General features: G+C 30.9%; 2 protein-coding genes across 4 annotated transcripts in view; one reads left to right on the forward strand and one right to left on the reverse strand.

The window, feature by feature from the left end:
- LOC127702715 (DNA-directed RNA polymerase II subunit RPB1-like) overlaps positions 1 to 24238 on the forward strand; it is a 519640-nt gene that overhangs the window by 398043 nt on the left and 97359 nt on the right. The window lies entirely within an intron of this gene.
- Positions 1 to 24238, reverse strand: part of LOC127702716 (ADP-ribosylation factor-like protein 2-binding protein) — a 90467-nt gene that overhangs the window by 5820 nt on the left and 60409 nt on the right. The window contains exons 1-6 of one of the 3 annotated variants that reach the window (XM_052207019.1): positions 5593 to 5637; positions 5063 to 5265; positions 4475 to 4529; positions 3275 to 3336; positions 2101 to 2207; positions 1355 to 1440 (exon numbers count right to left, since the gene is read on the reverse strand). In XM_052207019.1, the coding sequence (XP_052062979.1) occupies positions 1355 to 1440; positions 2101 to 2207; positions 3275 to 3336; positions 4475 to 4529; positions 5063 to 5078 (326 nt within the window). In that variant the 5' untranslated portion in view covers positions 5079 to 5265; positions 5593 to 5637. Of the gene's footprint in view, positions 1 to 1354; positions 1441 to 2100; positions 2208 to 3274; positions 3337 to 4474; positions 4530 to 5062; positions 5266 to 5592; positions 5644 to 24238 lie in introns of those variants that run through there. The other 2 variants (XM_052207018.1, XM_052207020.1) reach the window with 2 other exon arrangements.

A 24238-nucleotide genomic window follows, 5' to 3' on the forward strand; every position in this document is an offset into this window, starting at 1 on the left:
ATTAGAGGACAGTCCATATTTAAAACTAAAATATATAAATGGAGAATGTGTCCCCATGGAATCAGATGATGCCCCCGCTTGCATACAACATTATAAAGGGACATAACTCAAGAACGATAATGTACTTGATCTGAGTTTGAAGGTAATAAGTATTGTGTATAGGTTTCATGATGTTTGGTTGGGGCAAACTTAAGTTACAGAACGGAAACTAAAAATTTAGCAATTTTTCGATTTATAAAGGGGCATAACTCGATAATGATTAAAGTGACGCTACCAAAATTCAACTTGATCTGTGTTTTGTGGTTAAAAGCATTGTGTATAAGTTTCATAACATTTGGTTGAGGCAACTTAAGTTAGAGAACGGAAACTAAACATTTTGCTTTTTTTTCCATTTATAAAGGGGCATAACTCGAGTATGGTTAAATTGACCCCACCAAAATTCAAACTTGATCTTTATTTTGTGGTAATAAGCATTGTGTATAATATATGTTTCATAAAATTTGGTTGAGGCAAACTTAAGTTAGAGAACGGAAACTAAAAATTTTGCAATTTTTCCATGTATGAAGGGGCATAACTCTAGTACAGTTAAAGTGAGGCTGCCAAAAATCAATCTTGATTTGTGTTTTGTGGTAATAAGCATTGTGTATAAGTTTCATAACATTAGGTTGAGGCAAACTTAAGTAAGAGAACGGAAACTAAAAATTTTGCAATTTTTCCATTTATAAAGGGGCATAACTCTAGAACAGTTAGAGTGACGCTACCAAAATTCAATCTTGATGTGTGTTTTGTGGTAATAAGCATTATGTATAAGTTTCATAACACTAGGTTGAGGCAAACTTCAGTAAGAGAACGGAAATTAAAATTATAAAGGGGCATAACTCTAGAACAATTAAAGTGACGCCACCAAAATTCAAACTTGATCTGTGTTTTGTGGTAATTAGCATTGTGTATAAGTTTCATAACATTTGGTTGAGGCAAACTCAGGTTAAGAGAACGGAAACCAATTTTGGGACGTATGTACCTACATGTACGTACAGTCGAACAAGAGTAAAACTAATTGCCCCCTCTGCTACGACGGGGGCATAAAAACTGCCAACACTGACTTAGGGTGACAAGTTTCTTATCTCAAAATTGTAAAAGATCCATTTTCAGGCAAATAAATCATACATCATTCAATTACTTATTCATGACATTCCAAGGCTATGCCATTTTTTTCATGTACTAGCCCCCTGTAGCACAAACAAAAAAGTTATTCCCTTTATCACCTATATCAGCTCATGATTACAAATTTTTGTTTAAAATAATAAAACCTTTCTTGTACTCCTGAACAGAATTTCACTTATATTGTTCTTACATTATTTGTCTTGTAAATTCTGCCATAGAAAACTCTGGTATTCGTTTAGATAATTCATCTTCTAAGTATTTTTCTATTAATTCAATCTGAAAAAGAAAATTATGAATAAATTAAAACACTAATTTCACTTAAATTGCCTACAATTTACAAATATCAAAGAGTCTGTTATGGTGCTAATTATAAGGGATGGGCATAATTACTGAAATATGTAATCGATTATTACTTGAAGCCAAGGATTTTTTTGTAATCGATTAAAATTCGATTACTTTGATTTTTGTATGTATTCCATTATAATCGATTACTTTATCCAAAGTAATAACATTACTTTCTGATTACTGTCAATTACATGCTAATTTGCTTTCCTGCTTATGAATAAAGTTCAATCTTCTATTCAATGAAAGTAATCATCATTTGATCATGGTCATGATGGTTATTGCTTTTATTTTGTCCTCCAATTCATGCTAATGAAATGATTAATATGTTAACATTTAATTAATAAAAGAGAAAATATGTTGTAAAAATCTATACATTGCAATTTTTTTTTACGGTCACCTTTATTCTTGTTTTTTCTTTCTTCTTTTGCCCTTGGTCAATTTACAAGTGTACCTTATGGAGGTAGTAACAAGCTTAAAATTAACCAGGGAGGAAAATTTTGTTTTCCAAATTGAACTTGCTAAATGTTTTGATTTCCTTATTGACCATGTTTAGGCTTCATGGAATTCCCACATGCTGTGGTCTGTACTTACATATTCTCTATGTATATCTGTGTAAACAAATTTATTTTCTTCACTATCTTCAAATTCATGGTAATATTTTTCTAAGAAATTATTTTGCAATGTCTGGAATTCATCTTCTGAAAAATAAAAGTACCAATTTTAGTCTAATGCTTTAAGTTAACTACTCATGATTAAAATCTTTATTCCATTTGTTTGACACACCTGTTGCTTTTTTAAAGTAAACATCCTAAATACTCCAAATAGTGATTTCAAAAGACTGTTGTTACAGTTAATTTTATCAGCAAATTTTCCATAAACTATATCATGCTTAACTAATGACCCCTATTCAGCAGTTTTCAATCAGTATTGCCAAATTATTTTGCATGTGCTGTGTATTTATTTATAACAATATGTATCCTTAGTGTTTACACTAAAACTAATACCTTAACTAAAAACATAGTTTTTCACATTATCACACACATTTTTTTTTTAATTTACTGTTATCATGCATGGTTATTTGGTACATTAGTACATACTTTTAAAAGTAAACATCATAAATAATATATACTAAGCACTACAACTCCAAGGAAAACTACCTTAACTATTGTTAGCACAAAGATATCACCATTGTTAACCTAATAATATAATGTCCCCTACAATCGTAGGCAGGTCGAATATAAATGTTTTAAATATCCTATTGTCATGATGTACTTTTAGTTACACAGTGTGCTAGTGACCTAATACGGTATATATGGAATTTACTGACCCCATATATACCGTATTACGTCACTAGCACACTATGTAACGAATTTATCTTACCACCTATCTTAACATGTGAAATTTAGACTAGTGACCAGCTGGTGACCTATCAAAATGAGCAAGTCTTCATTACCGTTAGCATTAAGAAACTACTTCCATTGATCCTACAAAAACAGATGCCAACAATAACAACTTGTTAGTTTTAAATGTGTTTTATGAATTTATTTCAATCTTCATCATCAATTTCTTCATCTGTTGAAACCTTTAAGATTTTTTCTCAGTACCATTTTGTTTTTATAAAGGGACGTAACACCACTACTATCTGTGTATGAAATAAGCCCTGCCTCCCTACTAACCTAATATGGAATATACACGGTCTCCACGCCGACGCATTTAACCAATCATATTCCTAGAAATGTATAGGAGGTAAGATAAATGTACTTACCCATAATTATATCTTCTATGTGTCCTATAGTTTCATCAAATTTAGTATCTACATCACTGGATCTAAAAAATAATCATAAACAAATATCATATTTAGTTCTACATTTTGTTTTCATGTGTTTGAAATATTGTTTTCATGTGTTTGAAATATTGTTTTACTATGCTTGCAAAATAATAATAAATGTTTGGGTTTATTAAGTATATATCATGCATATAGATATATGTCAACCCCTTCAATATATATATGTAAAATTAAATGTTGTGTAATGCTGATCAAAAAATATTCTGACCTTCTGAGTTTAGTTTTATAATTAAATTTCACAATATGTAACAATAACATTCATTATATGAAGTTTATCACGCAATTTAAAATTTGAAAATTTAACTATTGAGAGTGGATAAATATTGTATTTAACTGGGTAAAGTTTTAAAATCTATTTCATAAAATCTTTTTCTTTAATGATCTAGGGGAAAATATTGAGTCAATGTGTGGTTTATAAAAATTTATCAAACTGGTCATGAATTAGAGAGAATATATTTCTCTAATTCTTACCCAATCAATACTTTTAACTACAGGTTAATTTTAATTTTATAATCAAAGTGTGGTTGGTTTGATCCCAGTTCTTCATTAGTCATGTGACAGTGTTGGTTAAAAGTCAACATGGTCAACATCTTTTGCAGATTTACTGGGAAGCTTGCGCAGAACCTCATTACATGCTCTGATCATTATTTCTTACAATGAATTAAAATATATTGTAATTAAACATGACGTATGTCTGAGCAAATGCTTTGGAGTGATAAAGAGAAGCTGTAATAACACCCTTTAGTTATTACAGGCATATTTTTTCTGTAATAACATAGGTGTACTATGCATGATTGGCAAAATATGAACTGCTATATCTTTCTATAGTTAAGTATACATAAAGACAACAGTAATATCAATAAAACTTGTATACATTTTAACAAAACTAATGATGTATATTGTCCCTTTGAAACATGTAACATACAAATGTTATCACAGGTCTTTGATTTTTTAGTCCACAAATGTATGTTATTTTTCTCTAATAACCCTATAGAGTTATATCCTTGACTGTAAACCCATTCCTTACAACTGGCCGAAACAATGAAATTACAAATCTTGAGTACATGTATAATATAATTGAAATTTTTAATATATACATGATCTTAACAAATGACTTACACAGCAATTGCCAAATCTTCATCATGGAAGGCAAAATCCATAGGCTCTATACCATCTACAAACACAAAGCAGATAATATAAATCAATAGACTAAACAGATCATTTTAAATAATAATATAGACAGGATAATGTGTAGGCCAGGATTATTATAATGTGCAATCACAATAAAAGGTAGACTCAGCAGTGTTTTTTTTTCAAAATGTTTTATATACCACTAAGTCATGTAAGTGAAAATCATCTTGAATGAAAGACACTGATAAATTGTTTTATCAAAAACTAGGTCCAATTTTACCTGACAGCGACTATTAAGGGGAGGGGGTATCAAAATTTAAAAAGTCAGCATTACAATTTACTTGTACATTTCGATGACTGAATAGATTGATTTCAATAGACTAATAAAAGTGATTTTTGTTTGGTGGTTTAAAGATCTTATTACTTTAGTAAATGTTTCCTTTTCTTTCCAAGCAAGAAAACAAATTAGCCGCCCGTCAAAGAAAGACAATTTACATTTCTATGGTCAAAGAGGTTTTAAAGTTGTTGTTAGAGAACAGAATCAAACAAATAATGTGACAATTATAGACTACTTACACATGCAGACACTCATTTTGATGGATGATTATATATGTTCCTTTTTATCCTTGTATTTGTTTTCTGTTTACATTCACAACTGATCCAAATGTACTTGAGTGATCGTTAAGGTACCGCGTGTCCAAACAAGTTCAGGTGAAGTTTCCCGCAGGAAGTTTACTTTTATAGGATAAGTGGAGAGTTCATGTGGCGCGTTGTTCATGCTGAGACAATAAACATGTTTCGACAATAAATTATAGATGTAATTAACTCATGTGGATATGACATGTATTAACGTAATCAACACACATCAAGGCAATCAATAAACTTGAAAAAATAAGCTTACACAGGTAAAAAAAAAACGATTTACATTGTAAATGGAACATTTCAAAACAAACAATGGTGTTTTAATTACTCAAATATGCATTCCTAGTTGATTTATTGGGATATTAACTTATAATCGAATAATTTAAGAATGTGGTAGCCTAACAAACATTTTTCTTGAAAATTGAAGTGGGAAGTCTACAAAATAAATGTAAATACACACTAACCCGGTTGTTCTTCTTCGGCATTTGATGCCATGTTTTTAAACCACCGGAACTTAAATCTCTAATCAAAATGGTCTTATTAAAACACATTTAATTAGTTTGATTTTGAATATTTTTTGTATGAGATTACTTAAAAAAAATGCAAACGACAATCATAAATAAAACTTAATACATCAAGTCAATAATTATTTGAAACATTTTTTATTACAGGATATCTATGTAAATAAGTTAAAGGGTCTTTCTCAAAGTTTTTAATTTCGAGGGTTACGTTTAAAATTTATTTATATACAATTTTAAAATATAACGCTTGAAAAAAAAAGGGTTTATTCTGCCTATTCCAACTTTTTGGATTTTACAGGTAATGTTATGAAATTCATATAGGGGTTCTCCGAATACTTGTGTACACATGAGGGTTTGGGTGGGATTTACAGAATACTAATGGGTCAAACACTACAGAAAAATGGACCAAAAAATAAAAAATCAAGAAAAATGGTGGACTAAAATGTAATAAATAGAGAATAATTGGCAAAAAATGTATAAAGAATAAAGAAAAATGACTAAAAAATTACATAATTGAAGGACCCCCATCCAGACAGTCTTGTAATGTTTTGAGTTATATTATTACATCTGACTAATTAACGATAACTTTAAAAAAAAAGTTGATATTAAAGAGAATAAACATTTTTATTAAAATATTTCATTTATCAATTGTATATCAATGGCGGATCCAAGGGATTATTGGGTGCACGTGACAACCTCTGAGGTTGTCAAAAACGGTGGACCACACATATGCAGAATTCACCTCAAGCCGGTACTAGGGCCGTCTTTAACTTGCAGTTAGGTGAGAGTTTATTTTATTTTGCTTCGTGTTGACTTCACTGTGACTTTGAGATGAAGAACAGCAACAAAAGCGCTGTTCCTTTGCTTTTTGTGTGTTTTTTGTTGTTGCTGTGCATGTACTGATTTTGTGTCATGGATGGATACCCCACATCCTTTGTTTTTTTCTATTATAGTGTTATTCAAATTTTAGATTTAAGTTACCAATTAGCCAATCATTAATAATTAACGTGGTATACTATTTCCAATACAACAGATTTACCTTTAGGCTAAAGGACAAGTTTATACAATGAACATGTAACAAATTACCTGGCCATCGTTAATTTCTAATTTGATCCCTTTGATGTATAGAGGTGCGAAAATGAAGGACAGTTCTCAAATTCAAATTCTTTATTAACTTTAAGCCTTACGGCTCATCAGTGTATTCAAATACAGTGTATACATATGGCATATTACAAACAATATTAACAATATGCATAAATGGTGTCTTCAACCTATGCCAACATTTGATAAATATATATTCAACCTATGCCTACAAACAAAATACAATAGGTGTTGTTATAACAATTACTAATTAATAACAGGTAAAATACAGTCAGTATTTTTAAGCATTAAAATATTACTCTTTGAAAAATAAAAAAAAAAAGAATAAAATATGTGCAATAGTGTTTTGTTACTATTAAGTAAAAATGATTTAAATAAAAAAAGACTAAAATGATAAAATAAAATACTTGATTCTAGCAAAATTGTGTTGAAGTAAATACTAAATTAATTATAAAAATACACAAAAATTGAACACGTACATGTAGTACTACAGAAAAAGAATGAAATTAAGCTATTTTATTTGAGAATTTTCATGATAAACTTTCTTATACTAAATATGCAACATACAAATAAAAAAGCAACACTATATACAATTATAATACCATAATTATATATAAACAAATAGTATTAAATCAAATTAATTTAGCAAAATGAAATTTAAAATAAGTATCAAATAAAATTTAAAAAAAATTCATTTATTAAACAGCGGCTTTCCAGTAAAAAAGTGCAGCCTTTATTTACTTAGTTTTACTTTAGAAATACGTGCTTGGTGTCGGTTTGTTTTTTATTTAAAAATATTTGAAAGGCACATACATACAGTTAAACATGCGAGATCCCAAACCTCCCCCCTAACCTGGGACAGTGGTTTAATAGTAAAACATAAGAACTAACTAAACAAATCAGTTGAAAAAAGCGTAACTCATCCGATGGATACAAATAGAAATACATCTAACAAAAACACAGAGTGGACTTGGCCGGGTACTTGTAAATCCCAACAACAAAAAGACATTAAGTACAGATCTGAGAGTACTCGCAGTTACTGACAGCTAGTTCAAAGCCACTAACAACTAATAAAAAAAATCATGCATCTAAGACCAAATGTTTTAGATATAGATATTCAGTTTGTTACCAATAGACTAGGCAGCAGAATCTAATCCACAGAGGGTACCAGTTCAGAGTTAAATCCAGACAATATGATAAAATATACACGATATGCACTACACGTAATTGTCCAGCAACATTAAAATACTCGCAATAACATACCTACAAAACTACCAAAGTGGTACAATCATGACAACCACAAAGTAAAACTACTGAAGAAACAGCAAACAGTTATTGAGGTTACAATAATCCAGACTGAGTACTCGGCAGTTATGTATGCAGATGCAGCATCATATCTTCTTCGTTTTAATAAGTGTATGACTTTTGAGATAATCATAGTGAACTTTGTACAATTCTCTGTCTGTGTCAATATTGTAGGATTCAATAATGAACATTCAAAATAGATATTTTACACGAGTTAGTATTTATGAAAAAAAAGTAAAATATCAAAAATACAGAACTATGTGTTTCAATAGTACTATATATAGTATAGTCATGATAGTCAGTATTTCTATGTATTTGAAGGAATCTATTTGAAATAGAATTAAATATATTTTTATCAAATATTTTATATAATTCATTAGATTGACACTGGTATATATTTTATATGAATAGATGATCATTTAATAAAATTATAGAAATTAACACTTATTTTCCATTGTTTTGATATATTATTTTATATCAATTCCTTATGAAATAGAGATCCTCAACAAATACAATTATACCTACATTTTTACTATTACATGTAATAACAAAAATGGTATTAAAAGCTAAGTTTAAACTTGTTGTAAATTGATTAGCTCCTGATCAATTTATGTTGTTATAACGTTTAATCCGTTACACATTATTCAACCTATGCCAACATTTTTTCATACAATTTTATACCTAAATTTCAAAATGTTGGCATAGGTTGAATGAACCGCATAAATAACAATAGGTGACGTCAGAAGTTTCATGATAAAAAAATATCTTTACAATAAACTGCATGTTTCTTAATTTAAAAGAGAAATGTATATATTTTCCTAAGTTACAAAGCTGTTTTGTGTTTTCATTAGACAATAATTCTATTAACTTAAAAGTTGATGGCCTAAACCAGTAATATTTTTATGCCCTACCTACGATAATAGAGGCGCATTATGCTTTTCGGTCTGTGCGTCCGTTCGTTCGTCCGTCCGTCTGTCCCGCTTCAGGTTAAAGTTTTTGGTCAAGGTAGTTTTTGATGAAGTTGAAGTCCAATCAACTTGAAACTTAGTACACATGTTTCCTATGCTATGATCTTTCTAATTTAAATGCCAAATTAGAGTTTGACCCCAATTCCACGGTCCACTGAACATAGAAAATGATAGTGCGAGTGGGTCATCCGTGTACTATGGACACATTCTTGTTTTATATATTTTTTACGCTAATCAGTATATCTGCTACATTGTAGGATGAAATGAAATTCATCCTCTATTACTCTTAAATCACAAAAAATACAATTTCTTTCATTTCTAATAGTACCAACATAACGTCCAGTTTCAATACAAAGGTTATGTGAAGACAAACGAATCCAGGTTCTTATACATTTGCGAAAAAGTACAGGAATGCATTTCTGTAAATAGAATTGCAAAACTACATTTGTCACCACATATTTATATGATCTACACTTTGCAGAAGAGTCTAATAAAAAATGTAACTCTTGTTTAGCTTGATCAAACAAACGCTGTCTTATCAAAGGTAAATATGAGCTGTCTACATTCAACAACCACTGATTATCCCACAAATTATTCAAATTATACCAAGACTATATAACAATCTTTTTACATATGTTGCCCAATTCATACATTTTGAACAATTTAACACAAGCTCTTTATAACAAGACCTTAATATACAATTGTCACGCACTAAAATTTTGAACCAAAATTTAAGTATTCTAAAATTACGCTCATACTGCAGTGGAAATCTACCTAATTCAAAGTAGACCATCACATTTGAGGTCGTTTTTTTTTTACACTTAATAACATTTTACAGTAGTCCAAATGGACCTTTTCTATCATAGGAGATTTGTGTACTCCCCATTTCTCAAACCCATACATTAATATACACTACTAATATAAATATAAAACAGACTAAGCATTGTAAATATATTTAAACATAGTGATGCAGTGGTTCTCCTCATATTGAACATAACTTTTCTACCTTGCTCTTCACAATGTTACTGTGTTTTAAGAAATTTACAATTATAAGGTAGTAATACACCTAAATAACAAACTTGTTCCACAATATCCATTGTTTCAATATTGAACATTTTTCATTCTTCAATTAAGTTTATTTATATCAACTTCCCCGAACATTTATGTTTTGCTACTATGATGCCAGTATCTAAATGATTTGTCAATCGTCCAGATGATATATATATATATATACTCGCCATGTATACATTTCCTTCACATTATGACTTAATACGAAGTTTTTTTTCTCTCAAGAAAAGCCACAAATCAGCCCAGTCTGAAGAACAAACGACTCTGAATGAACCTAGCCTGGTATTGGCTCTTGTCCTCTCTGAGATGGACACCAAGAACCCAGATACACACATATAATCGAAAACCTTTACTTTAAACGATTTCTTGATTTAATCGTAAAAGGGTGGTTATATTTCTGACGAAATACAAAATAAATATTAGCAAGGTCAGCATCTGAAAGCATTTAGAAACACAACAATTTTGACTTTCCACACATATGTCATTCTTGAAAATTGTTTGAACGACAAGAGCATGAAGAGTTACCCTGCAGCTCGGAATGTCAGCGTTCAAATAGGGAGCTCATGTATGATGAGTATTGTTTTTTTTTAAACTTTATAGATAGGACATAAAAAACTAAACATAAATGGATGAGCGTTGTTTCACATGCATCATAATTGATTGAATTCTGTTTTCTAAGCGTCCAGTTGCAAATATTTCATGCATGCTCAGACGAGAAGAAATGAACAATTATAAATATAATAGGTAGGTCCTATAAAAAGGGATCGATTGGCATGAATGGCGGGAAATTTGTACAGCCACTCGAAAATAAGGGTAAATTGGATAAAGACAGAAATTTAGCTTGCAATAGACCACCTACACGCTTCGAACGAGTTGTTCCAAGGGTTCTTAACGTCTAGAGAGCGTAGCGATCAAAGACTTTCATGGTCTCGTTTGCGCGTTTGCTAGAAGACATTAAAAAGAAAATCAAATTGGAATAAATTTTGTAAGCCATTGGTTACCATTTGCTCAACTACTACCTTCGTGACCTTGAATATCAAATAAAAAAGGATGAAATGTTTTGAAAGTTCATTTTTAAACACCCCCTTGAAAAATTTCTGGATCCGCCCCCGTATAGTATACTTGGTATATGCATGTATATGAGTCATCAACAGGAATTGTACAAGGCCATGCATTTTCCTTTTATAATGCAATGGAATACATGGTATAAGAACAAAACAATCAACCGATGTTTACAGTCTTTTACAAAATAGATAACGTGAATTTTTTATTGGAAAGTATTTCAATTAAAAAAAAAAAAATCCAATTTTACTAAAAAAAAAAAAAAAAAAAAACGATATTTAAACTTAAAATTCGAATCAAAATTATTATCGGATTAACCGTGATTTAAATTCCTTTGCAGAATTTGAAAACACAATTCTAATCACTTTAATTTGTTTAACAGAATTATTCGGTTCAGTTGCACATACGTCTTATTTCGATACATAAAAACCAAAAAAGGGGGTTAAGAGCTGTGGTTAAAAAAAAAATTGAAAATTTTGAGTTTCTGTTGTATCAGTAATATTTAAATTTGGTTTGTGATAAATAAATGTTCCGATGTAGGTGTACAGTATATTTGAAAATGAGGTTGTACATTTAAGATTTTTAAAAATAAAGGTCGCAGATAAGTTTTATTTTATAGAGTTAAAGGTATTATAGGATCACTTGTGTTAGATTTGTTAAATTCTTCTTCTTTTTCAGATTATTTATGTAAGCACAACATATTCCCTTATTCACAAGTGAAGCCTAGTGTCAATTCCTTATTTCTGTTGATTTAATCTGTTCGATATATATTTTTTGAACAATATACAATAAAGTACCTAGTATATAATAAAATCTTCAATGTCCCCCCCCCTTTGCCCATTTTCAAATTGAAAACGGAAAATAGCGCGAACGTGAGCTGGTTCCTATTTCAATTTTTTCTTAGGGGTAACAGAAACACGGGTTACTATATTTTAGATCTCGACAGCTACTATTCTTATTTGAGTATAAGTTCAATGAAAAGATTACTATATTAAAGATAAAACTTAAAAAATGAAAATTCATCAACATAATTTCCCAACTCAAATAAAAGAACTGCTTATTAATAGTTGTAGACTTATTTACTTCATAAAATTGAAATTTCCAGGATAAGAGTATTTCGTAAGAGTGAATTATCGGCATACAGGTTATTCCCGGATAAGTGTATTATAAACGCAAGGGAAACATTATTATAACAAGACTTAGACAATCATGTTGAACTCTAAATTATGACCTTTTTAGATTCAATATAATGAATTACCAAAGCTGTCGGTCCGGCAGTCTGACTGAAGAAAGATTTCATTTTTTTCTTTGAATGTCCGATTTATGCACAAATCAGAATTCACATTTCAGATAAAATACTTTTGTCCTGTCTTTTGATCTCGTTACTTTACCAAATGGAAACAAAAATTTAAATCTTAGTAAAAATACACCTTTATTAAAGAACTCTTGCATTTTATTCGGAAAAGTGAAACGGTTTTGACCTTTAGAAAGATATCTTCCTTTCTTTTTTGAATTTATATAGTTCAGTATGTTGGCGAATAATATTAGTTATCTTAGTGTAATCAGGGGTGTACAGAATTTTACACCGGTGAGGAAAATTCATACACTCTGAGGCGCAGCCGAAAGGTGTATGCATTTTCAACATCGGTGTAAAATTCCGTACAACCCTGATTACACCAAGATAATGAATTTATTTCTTACGAAGCGTTTCTTTACTCATTTTTAAACCGGGACGTAAAATTGAAAAATGCTAACGAAGTATTTCCAGTGCAACATTTTTTTCAACACCGATATTGCTGCGCATTGTCAAATACTTTTTTTTCTTTATTTTCTGGAAATTTGGACATTTTTTGTGTTTTTACATTTTTGGGAAAATAAAAAAAAATATTAATATTTTTGGTCCTCAAATTTTTTTTTTTTTTTTTTTTTGCATTTTTTTTTTTTTAATTTTTTGTCAAAATTTTATTTATCCCCGGGTGAACAAGGGTGGTGTGTTATTTACACCCGGGTAATTAACCAATCAGATTGCAGGATTTTTGCTTCATAAGAAATAAGCATTTTGACGTAGGACTGTTGTTTATTTATTTTGGAAATTGTGAACTTCCTTTTTTTCTATAGCTATTGTACAATTTTATAATTATTTAATGTTGGTGTTTCATGTCTTTATATTAGAACAGCAGACGACGACGATTTTGTTATTATACATAATGATAAACATACAAATAATCTAACAGATTTTATAGAAAATAAAGTGTATATGCTTGATGAATTTAATATTCCAAAGAAAAGAAACTCTTTGGACAGGGTCAACAATTGATACGGGAAACGTTTGTTAGATTTATGCAAAGGAAACAATTTATTTATTGTAAATGGTCGAATTGGCGATGATAGACAGTATGGTAAATTAACATGTAGAAATAGCAGTATTGTAGATTATTGTATTAGTAGTGTTAAGTTGTTAAAATATTTTACTAATTTTCATGTACTTGATTTTTCTACTTTATATTCTGATGTTCATTCCCCATTAGAGATAACTTTGGCGAGCACTAAACAAGATGTTGAAAGAAATCAGTGTTTAAATGCTGGAACAGATACATTTAACCGTCCAGAAAATATCAAAAAGTGGGATAATGATAAAACTTTGGATTTTCAAAATGGGATAGATGTGGAAGGGGTTTATGCTCTAATTGAAGAAATTGATAAAGTTGAAGCAAATATGAATAAAAATGAACTGAACATGATTGTTAATAACATGTGTGACTTATTTTTGGACTCTGCCAAGACAACATTTGAGGTTACTACAACTAGAGGTTCGAAGAAATCTAAAAACAAGCCAGTAAAATTAGATAAAGAATGGTTTGACAGTGACTGTAAATTTGCTCGCCAAAATTATCGCAAGCTCAAAAGAAAATTTAAGAACAATAGATCAGAACAAAACTGCCAAATTATGAAATCTTCAGAGAAATTATATAAAAAGACTTTAGATAAAGCAATTACTGCACATAGAAAAAAAATTGCTAAAAAAATAAACATATTGAGATCCAATAACTCAAAAGAGTATTGGAAGTTATTAAACAGTAGAAAAAAAGAGACCAACCCGACATCCCCATTACTAAATTGTTCGATTTTTTCAAAAACTTCAACGCCGCCCCAGATGATGAAGAAAATACAAATATTCCAACTCTAAACCCTAATGATGTTGACAGGCTTAATGAAAATTTAAACAAGATAATTTCAAAAGACGAAATTCTTAAGGGCATAAAAAACCTTAGGAATGATAAAGTATTTGGGGATGATCATATAATAAATGAATATATCAAGTCGACATGGCTTATTCATTGAATTATACGAAAAAATATTTAAGGGCATACGATACAGTTACAGGGGAAGTAATGACGTTGCTAACGTAAATTGTTATTTTCGCGACGTCAAACTGTGACTTATCGGGAAAAGATGCAGTTTTCGACTGATATTTATCATTCAAACTGATTTAACTTGAAAACGAGTTCATGGACCCTTCTTTTTTAAAATGACATTTGGTTTGATTACGTATGAAGATTATGTGTACCAATTTTCATGAAAAAGTCAATTAACATATAACAATATATTAAATAAAACATATATGGTGGTGTGGAGAAGGCTAAAACAATATACACAGTAACATTACATAGGGTAATGCTAATTTGTTAAGTGTAAATTATTCTAGTAATGGAAGCCAGGGGTCCCAGTAGAGGTTGGCAATGTGAAGAGGCTTTGTTTTAAAAAATATAATCTTTTCTAGTATTAGATTTTCTTTTAGATAATTTTTCAGCCCTGCAAAACTGACTTGATTTTCACACAATTTTGTTCTATAAATAAAGAATTTTGATAATAGTATTATTATATTTTTTATTTTACTATTTTCTGTTTTTCCTAAATTTCCGAATAAAATTATATCCATGTTAAACGGAATTATTATTTGTGTTTGGTTATAAATCCAGTCACCGAGTCTTATCCACAGATCTGCTATTTTATGGCATGTCCAAAATATGTGTTCAATATTTTCGGTAAATTCATTGCAGAAAGTATATTTATCGCTTTGTTTTATTTTTATTTTAAATAAAAATTTATTTGTGCCCAAGATTCTGTGTATTATTCTATACTGGAACCATTGAAGTTTTGAGCTTTTTGTGGAGTTAAAAGACATACTATGCACGGTTTTCCAATCAAAATTTTTGTTCAGTGTTAAAGACCATTTGTCTTCACAGTTAAGTTTAGTGCTGTTTTTTTCTAATAGAATATTATACATATCTTTCGAGCCTTTTTTTGATAAAAAAAATATTCTTATATTATTTGGAATAATTGGTCCTTGTGTTTTATTAAGATTGTTTATGGATATATCTTTCTTGAGAGCTTTTTTATATGATTTTATTGATGAAATTACCCAATTATAAGTAAGAAAGTTTGACTTAATTTTATAAATGTCTTGGAATTGTTGAAAAGTCATTAGTTTTCCCTCCTCATTTAATAGATCAGTTATCAAAAAGATCCCTTTATCTGCCCAGTCTTTATAGAAAATAGATGTTGTTCCTATTTTAATATTTTCATTATTCCAGAGTGAATCTGATACAAACTCGTCTTCATTTTTTGGTATAAATTTATTTTGTAAATCTGTCCAAGCTTTAAAGACCTCTTCCCAAAAAGGGTTTTTACATCTTTTTGTTGGGCCTAAATAAACTAGGTTTTCCATACTGATTTTTTCAGTAATTTCTAGTAGCTTATTTAGTTTTGGGTTGTTTTTCAACAACCGTCTAATCCATGTTAGTTTCAATCCTTTTATATATTTGTCAATATTTATCATTTTCAGCCCTCCTAATTTATGTTCTGAACATAATATTTCTCTTTTTATCTTGTCAGGTTTGTTTTCCCAAATAAATGAATAAATTTTGTCAGTTAGTTGTTTTAAAGTATTTTTGCATGGTGCTTGTAATGTTAAAAACAGATGGTTCAATTTTGAGATAATTAGTGTCTTGATGATTGTTATTTTTCCAACTGGTGTTAATGTTTGTTTAGACCAAATTTTTATTATATTCTCAATTTCCTTATTATTTAAAAAATGCAAATACTGTTAAATACAAGCAGATTATGTCTTCAAAACACAAACCAGAACTGATTAAACTTTGTAAATTTATAAAGATTATAAAACACAGGTATATGTGATCCTGGCTAAAATGTACTTCATATCAATGATTGTCTTAGCAATTGTTTTGTTTGTTCTGTCTTATTGTAAATATTGTACATAAATGTCTTCTCTATACCTATGTATATGGTTTATTGAGAATAAAGATATATATATTTACAGATTATAAATTAACATATTTAGAAGAGGATTATCCAAGTTGTGATAACTTTTGTCTGATCATTTTTGTTATATATAATAGCAAATAAAACATATTTAAATGAAAATGAATAAATATCACAGGTATATACAACTTTGCATGTATGTTTACCTTGTTTGCCTTACATCACCTCAATTGAACTGTAAAACTGTTAAAACAACGACCGTTATCCATACAGATAACCAAGTTGGGATAACAGAAATAATGCCTTATGCCTAAAATGACAGCTTTGTAGTGTAACTAACAACTTAATCCAATAATAACCTCTATAGAATAAAAAAGAATATTACAAAGTGTTCTCAGAATGAATGTAAATCGTGTAATAAAGGATTGTCCTATTGTTTAGGACATTTACTGTTCGAAACAACGAATTTCGGTTCTGTTACAACTGCCCGAAGCACATTTATCAACATGAAAGGATTACATTTTATGATTTAAATTGATTAAAAATTAAATTGTTAAACAAACAAAAACATCAAAATAAGTTGAAGTTTACTGGTGCAGTAAAATTTGTTACCGTTCACCGTTGAAGTTATGATTTTAATATTAACATACATTAAGCATTATCAATTAAATATAACTCAAGTATTTCGCTAATACGCTATACAAAAAAAAAATCAGATTAATGGATCCGCGTTTGGTAAGAACAGCATTTTCAAATATTCCGATATAATTTAAACAGAAGGTTAAATCAACCATTGAACTTCATACAAAAAGAGATTTTTAATTTAATGATTTGAACTGTAAATAAACAAAAATGATACTTCCTCACTAAACGATTATATAATTTACATTCATACTCACAATTAGGAACTTGTACAATTCCTAACATTGCATCGTATTTGTTGTGTCATGTAATCACGGTGGGTAAGGTTGTCCTGCGAGAGAACGTTATGTGCTGGTGATTCGGTCCTGACTGGTGCTGGTGGGTCCTGATTCTGTGCTGGTGGGTTTGTTTACATCGTACCAGAACGGCAATAAAACAACCGTTCTGTTGCTTAATTTTTCTCTGATACTTCCTAAGTACCATGCGAGGAATATTACAACGATTTTTTATTGAAAAAGTCGTGCAAATTCGCCAAACGAAATTGTCCTGACGATGTGCTGGTGATTAGAAAAACGGTCCTGGTTCTGTGCCTCTATATTTTAGTTAAAAGTGGCAAATATTCAAGATCATTGATGCAGAAAATTTGTATAATTGATAGAAAATATACCTAGCATATATTTATTTGATATTTCATATCAGCCAAGTTGAGTCTGTTTTTTTTTATTTGATTTTTGAGAGGGGATGCAAGATCTTTCTGTTGATGTGTGTTGGCATTTTTAAACTTTTGTTAACTGTTATTTTGAAGATATATGTGCTGTTAACTGTTATTGGCTAATTAGCTGTTATCTGTTTTCTTAAAATTGACATTGTTGTGAACTGTTATTATGAAGAAAAAAAAATACCCCTGTTTACTGTTTTTTTTATTTTTGAATTCACTGTTTTCTTATTTAAGATGATTTAAAATGCTGTTATCGGTTATCACTATTTTAAATTTCCTGTAATCTGATTTGAGCAAAATAAAAAAAATATTGGCCTGTTAATTGAACCCTTCTTGCCCCCTTTTGAGATTAGAAATTATGCATACGATTTGCGGGATTACGATCCTTTTGCATGACCATCAAAATACGGTGTAAAATATCCAAAACCTAAATTAAAAAGATTATCTGGTATGTTTGCCAATGGACAAATTTCCATCAGAAACCAAATGAACTAGGTTTTAACAACTATACGTCACCGTACGACCTTCAACAATGACCCGAAAAATCAAAATGTAAAAGGTTTTGCATAAAAATGAAGAGCATAAATATAGAATAAAGGACTTTTTTTCTAATAAAATTGAGAATGGAAATGGGGAATGTGTCAGAGACAACAACCCGACCAAAGAGCAGAAAACAGCCGACGGACACCAATGGGTCTTCAACATAGCGAGAAAATCCTGCACCCGGAGGCAGGCCTCAGCTGGTCCCTAAATAAAATGTGTACCACTTCAATGAAAATGGACGTCACACTAAACTCCATAGCATATAAATGAACTAAAATTAAAAAACATACAAGACTAACAAAGGCAAGAGGCTCCTGACTTGGGACAGGCGCAAAAATGCGGCGGGGTTAGACATGCTTTGTGAGATCTCAACCCTCCCCCTATACCTCTAGCCAATGTAGAATAAACAAACACACAGCAATACGCACAGTAAAACTCAGTTTAAAAGAAGTCCGAGTCCGTATCAGAATAGGTAACTAAAGAAACTAAGCAAAATGACAATGATACATAAATTAACAAGGGACTACTAACAGTTACTCCCATGCCAGCTCCAGACCTCAATTAAACTGATTGAAAGATTATGTCTTCATCATATGAAAATCAAGCACAACCTAAGTTGATCACGGCAAACTATCAGGTGAGTCTGAATAGATAATACATTCAGTGTAGCCTAAGCATCCTGGATATTGTTTCTCTGACAAATTTGTACGATACAGTAGATACTTTTCTTTTTATTCAACCAAATGAATCTCAGCCTTGTTTCTGCGCGTAAGAATCATGTGTCCTCAGCAGCTAAAATCAGATTTCTTTGTAACAATTTAGTGTTTACTAAAAGGATGACAATAATATTGCGTTTTTTTTTTTGGAATAAGGAAGAGGGAGGTCACGGTGAAAGTTATTAAGCTTGGAATAGTTTGGAAATTCTAAAATTGTTGATAAAAAATAATTTGATGCAGATGATCAAGAGCGATTTTATTACTGCAGTTGATAATTTTACCATAAAACATTTTCCAAGAGGGGAAGGGGGGTTCCCGTAAGATTTAAAAGTTGTACTTTAAAAGAAAAATGTATCTATTAGCTATCAAGCATCATTTGCTGTATCTTTAAGCCTCTGGTCAACATAAAATTATTGTCTGATCGGTTGTCAGGGGGGAATTTTCGAAAGTTCAATAAAACATTAAAAAAAATATTCAAATATTTCATGGAAGGGCAGAATTTGTCAGAAAATGAAGACTAGATAACCTAGATAACACATACAAAAATAAGATTTTTTTAAGTTATGCATTTTAAAGATCCAAAAGTAAAGTCTGTTGTCAAGGATTTTTGATAAAGAATTAAGGGGGAGTAAGTGAACGATGTGTCCTAATTTTCTATTTTTAAATGACTCGTTACAAAGGTATTTCACTTCATCCATTTATTTCATTTTTTGATAAGTACTGTGAATTCTCAGTATTATTATATTAACATGTAGCCTGAATATATAAAGGAAAAATAGAATCTAAAGCCAGATATATCAAACATTCTGTTTTTATTTTATACGTTTTCAGGAAAAAACAATCAACTCAAACACGCCTTGAACGTAAAATGTGTACTCGACTGTCTCTTTTCGATAAGATAATTGCCCATTTTTAGACCCCCCCACTCAAAAAAAAAGAAAGAAACTGTTGCCGGGGGCAGAGATGCAAATTAATGCCTTTTAAGATCAATATTTTATCTTTTCGTGCATGTTTTTTTTCCAGTTAAATTTATGCTTATGCATCTTAAAAAAAACAGAAGTATTTGCACCTACCGAAATCGGCTGTTTACAATTACAATATCTCGTAGCTTCATACTACCAATTGAGTATAAACAAGTATATAAAATGCAAAAAATCTTAAATTATACACCTACATTTAACTTTTAAAAGCCATAAAAACAGTTTTAAACAATCCAAATATACAAACTTTACAAAACTTGGTTTAATTTCAACTGGTTACCAACCCGTTTCGCTCTAAGCTCACCTGTATCAAGAGGCCGTGTGAGCTATTGACTTGGCGTCCGTAATTAAAAAAAAATCTTCTCTGAAATTGCTTGACCAAATGTTACCAAATGAATTTTCCTGAGTGAATCTAGGAAAAACAATATTCATCAACAAACACGACCACTGTTTGTTAAAATATATTCGAGTTTTATGTTTATATCGCAAAAGTTCAAGCAGTTTGCATGGTTAGAGCAAAACTTACCGAGTAAAAATATTCAACAGGCCAATGTCTATCTACCTTGCACAGAAAATTCAGATCAGATGCCGAAACTTGGTCCAGCAACATTTATCAGCAATACAAGATTTTGACCCACTCAGTTTCCATTCAATACAAATATTCTTGTTGCAATGAATCATTTTAAATGCAAAAATACGAGTTGCAGCCTTTAGTTTGTTTATTTATATATCTGTATAGATTATCGGGTTTTCTACACATTGATATTGTAAAATATCAACCGCGAGCGAGCCACAATGTGAACCTTTTTGGCGAATGAACGCAGCGAACGAGAGAAAAAGCTTCACATTGTGTCGAGTGGCAGATATTTTACGATATCTATACGAAGAAAACCGGATTATCTGTTTATCGTTCTATAACTGGTCTTTCCCCCCTCCTTAAGACAGTTTTACGTCTCCTCTCACATTGTGCCGTCGCTGATAACTTCTCCTCAGACATTGTGACGTCGCTGATAAGGGAGTTACTATTTGATTTTTATGGGGGGGGGGGGGCTAGGATGAAAATTATTGTCCCCCCCATAAAAATCAAATGGTAGTTCCCTAATGCCTGCTCTCGTCTCAAAGCCGTGATACGAGAATTACGGAGCGACTGAGCAGGGTGATATAGGCGTAGGGAAGGACGATAAATATGAATATATGAAGGGAAGCAGGGTCACCAGTGTGTGAAATCCATGTCATCTGAAATAATTACTATGCATAGATCTAGAAATCGACAGATAATAATGACATTTAAAAAAAATACTCTCTTGTATTCGAAGTTTTTACAGTTTTGTTTTGTCTAAACAAATTGACACACAAAATGAATATAATATTGTGGAATTTTTTAACTTAAAATGTTCGCTACATTGGTAACACCGGTTACTAGGATAATAATCCTGTCACGTAGGAATAAGGTAAAAAGATGGAAATGTGAAAGTTTACGGGTGGTAGGTGCAACAGGATACCGACAGATCGCATGGCCCGTCAGGGTGGGAGCTAAAAAGTGGATCAAAGTCCATGAAAATTTGATTTAAAACCTTTATTCATTCCAACTAATTATTGAGATTTTGTTGAGGATTTTACCATTTACGGCAACAAGAAAACTTTCAGAATTTAATGCAAAGAAGGTTTAAAGTATTTTGCCAAAAAGACTATCAATTTCTTCTTTTCCTATGTTAACCTCCATGCAATCTCCATCCCTTTATGATCAATAAATTGAACTGTAAAATACTACTTAGTATCTTCCTCATGCCTTTATAATGTCTGATGTATACATATTTATGACAATAACTGTTGTGAGCACAAGATTCACTGCACAGTTTTAAAGTTTTGCTAAAACAAAAATTAAAAATGTAAACTTAAGTTTTGCGAAATTTGTTTGATGTGTACCGATTGAGATTTTAATCTAAGAGAACATGGTTTATCTATTATTTGAACTAGCTTTCAGTAGCTGCGAGTACTCGTGGTTCAATAATTTGTGTCTCTATGTTATTATTTTGTGTGTTAAGTGTTGTGTTGTTACACCACTGTACCAATGAAGGAGGAAAAGAGGAGGGGTTGGGTGGGGTGTGGAGCGCAAACAAACATGTTAAGCCCTGTCACGAGTGCTTGCTATCTGTCATGTTTGTTTTTTGTTCAAAGTTGTTTTTTAAATCAGGCCGAAGGTCTTCATTTTTTAATCGTTTACCGTGATTTTTATAGCTAGTATTCGTTATGGTTTTTGCTCGTTGTTGAAGGTCATACTTTGACTTGCAATTGTTCACATCTTGTTCCATTCTAGTAAGTTTTTATCAGTCATGTATGAAAAGCAAGTCTAGGTCGTTTTGTTTATCCAGTCGAAATGTATTGGAGACAGTGTATATATTAAGGAAGAAATTAGAGGCACCAGTAGTAAGATCATCTAACCACTTATATTTAACTGAAATAAACCAGTCAAACGTTTATTGTCGTTATAATATACAACATTTTAAAACTGTTTTAGTTAGCATATTATGTAGAGAATCATCAATTTAAGGGCATTTAATATCTTAAATAAAACTATTCTAATTAGATATATTTTCATCTGATATTGGACGTAAGATGTTGCCCTTTTATGTAATATAAGTTACGATTATTTGAAAACGCTTATTAAACAGCCAAATGGATGCACAAAAGTAAAAAATAGGAGTCACAAATCCGATTGAATACAATTATCTGCCCAATTTTATTGATTCTGTAACGTTTGTTTCAAATATAACCAACTGTTTACCCAAAATCACCAGCACCGTATCAGGACCCACCAGCACAATGACAGGACCCACCAGCACAGAATCAGGACATGTCTAAACTGAGAAAATGCACAATTTTAATAAATTGCACAGGTTTTTCACAAAATAATTGGATTTGGGTATAGAAAGCGGACTCCAGTAGCATTTTTGTTTTATTTTTTCAGTTCTAGATTTTCTAAAAATGAGCACTTTTGTGTTACGCTTACTGAAACAGTTTAGAGGGTCACATTTGTAATTGTTTGCCTATGAACCAATAAGAAACAAAATTTAAACATCTCAACTGTTTCCTTCCATTTTTTATGCGAGAAAACGTCAAAATTCGTCATTTTCGTCTTTGTTTACATATTTTTAATGATCACCAGCACCAGTCAGGACCGAATCACCAGCACAGAACGTTCTCTCGCAGGACAACCTTACCCACCGTGGTAATGTCTTAAACACAATTTATTAAAACTCCCCATGTTAAAAGAAAATCCATAAATTGAAATGCTGAAAAAAGAAGTCACGTTTTGATATATCGGAACCACTGTGATATTAACTTCATGCAAATTCGTTGGCAATACCAAAATCGCGAAAATAAGTACACGCGAAAAAAGTACATTATAGAGTTATTTATATTGATTAATTACATGAATTTACAGCTTCACACCTGCAGAAATAAATCATTTATACTGACAAAAAAACCCTGATATGAGGCGAAGATACGATAATATTCATGATATTTACACGTGAATACTAAAGATAAAATAAAAAGCTTGAAAAGACAGTTATGCGAAGTTTGACACCCGCTCCGAATGCGGAAGGGGGACATAGTCTAGTTTACCTCTCTGTCCGTCCGTCCCATGAAATTTTCTTTGCATTTTTCTCAGAAACTGCAAAAAGGCTTCAGTGATATTTAGTAGCGGGCTTTCTGTGACCAATTTATACCATAAGAGGCGTTTCACTCTTGTCGCTCGCATCAACATATATATTCTTAAACAGAACGGCCTAGTATGAATTTGATCGCAATTCTCCCAAAGTACTTCGAATCAGACATTCTGAAATTTAGTATCAAGCTTTATGTGAGAATGCTTTACCGTTTGATGATTTTTTCACATCCAACGTTCATTAACTTTCTGTTTACCGAATACTTATAATAATATAGCGATGCAGTGTATAAAAAGTGCAGATCAAGCTAGTTCATTTTCAATAGCATGCGTGAGTATTACTATTGCAGAATACAGGATGATGGGGGAAAACTGTGTTTATTTACGTTTTGAAAATCCAAACTTATCGTACATGCTCAATTGAAAATACACGGGGGTAAAATCGCGATCGCCGATAAACAGCAAGAAGCTGAGAAAAGCCGATAAAAAGTAAAATAACAAAAGTTCCGAACTTCAATGAAAATTTAAAACGG

Source organism: Mytilus californianus, unplaced genomic scaffold, assembly GCF_021869535.1.
Source record: "Mytilus californianus isolate M0D057914Y unplaced genomic scaffold, xbMytCali1.0.p SCAF_5, whole genome shotgun sequence".
NCBI classification, from domain to species: Eukaryota; Metazoa; Mollusca; class Bivalvia; order Mytilida; family Mytilidae; genus Mytilus; species Mytilus californianus.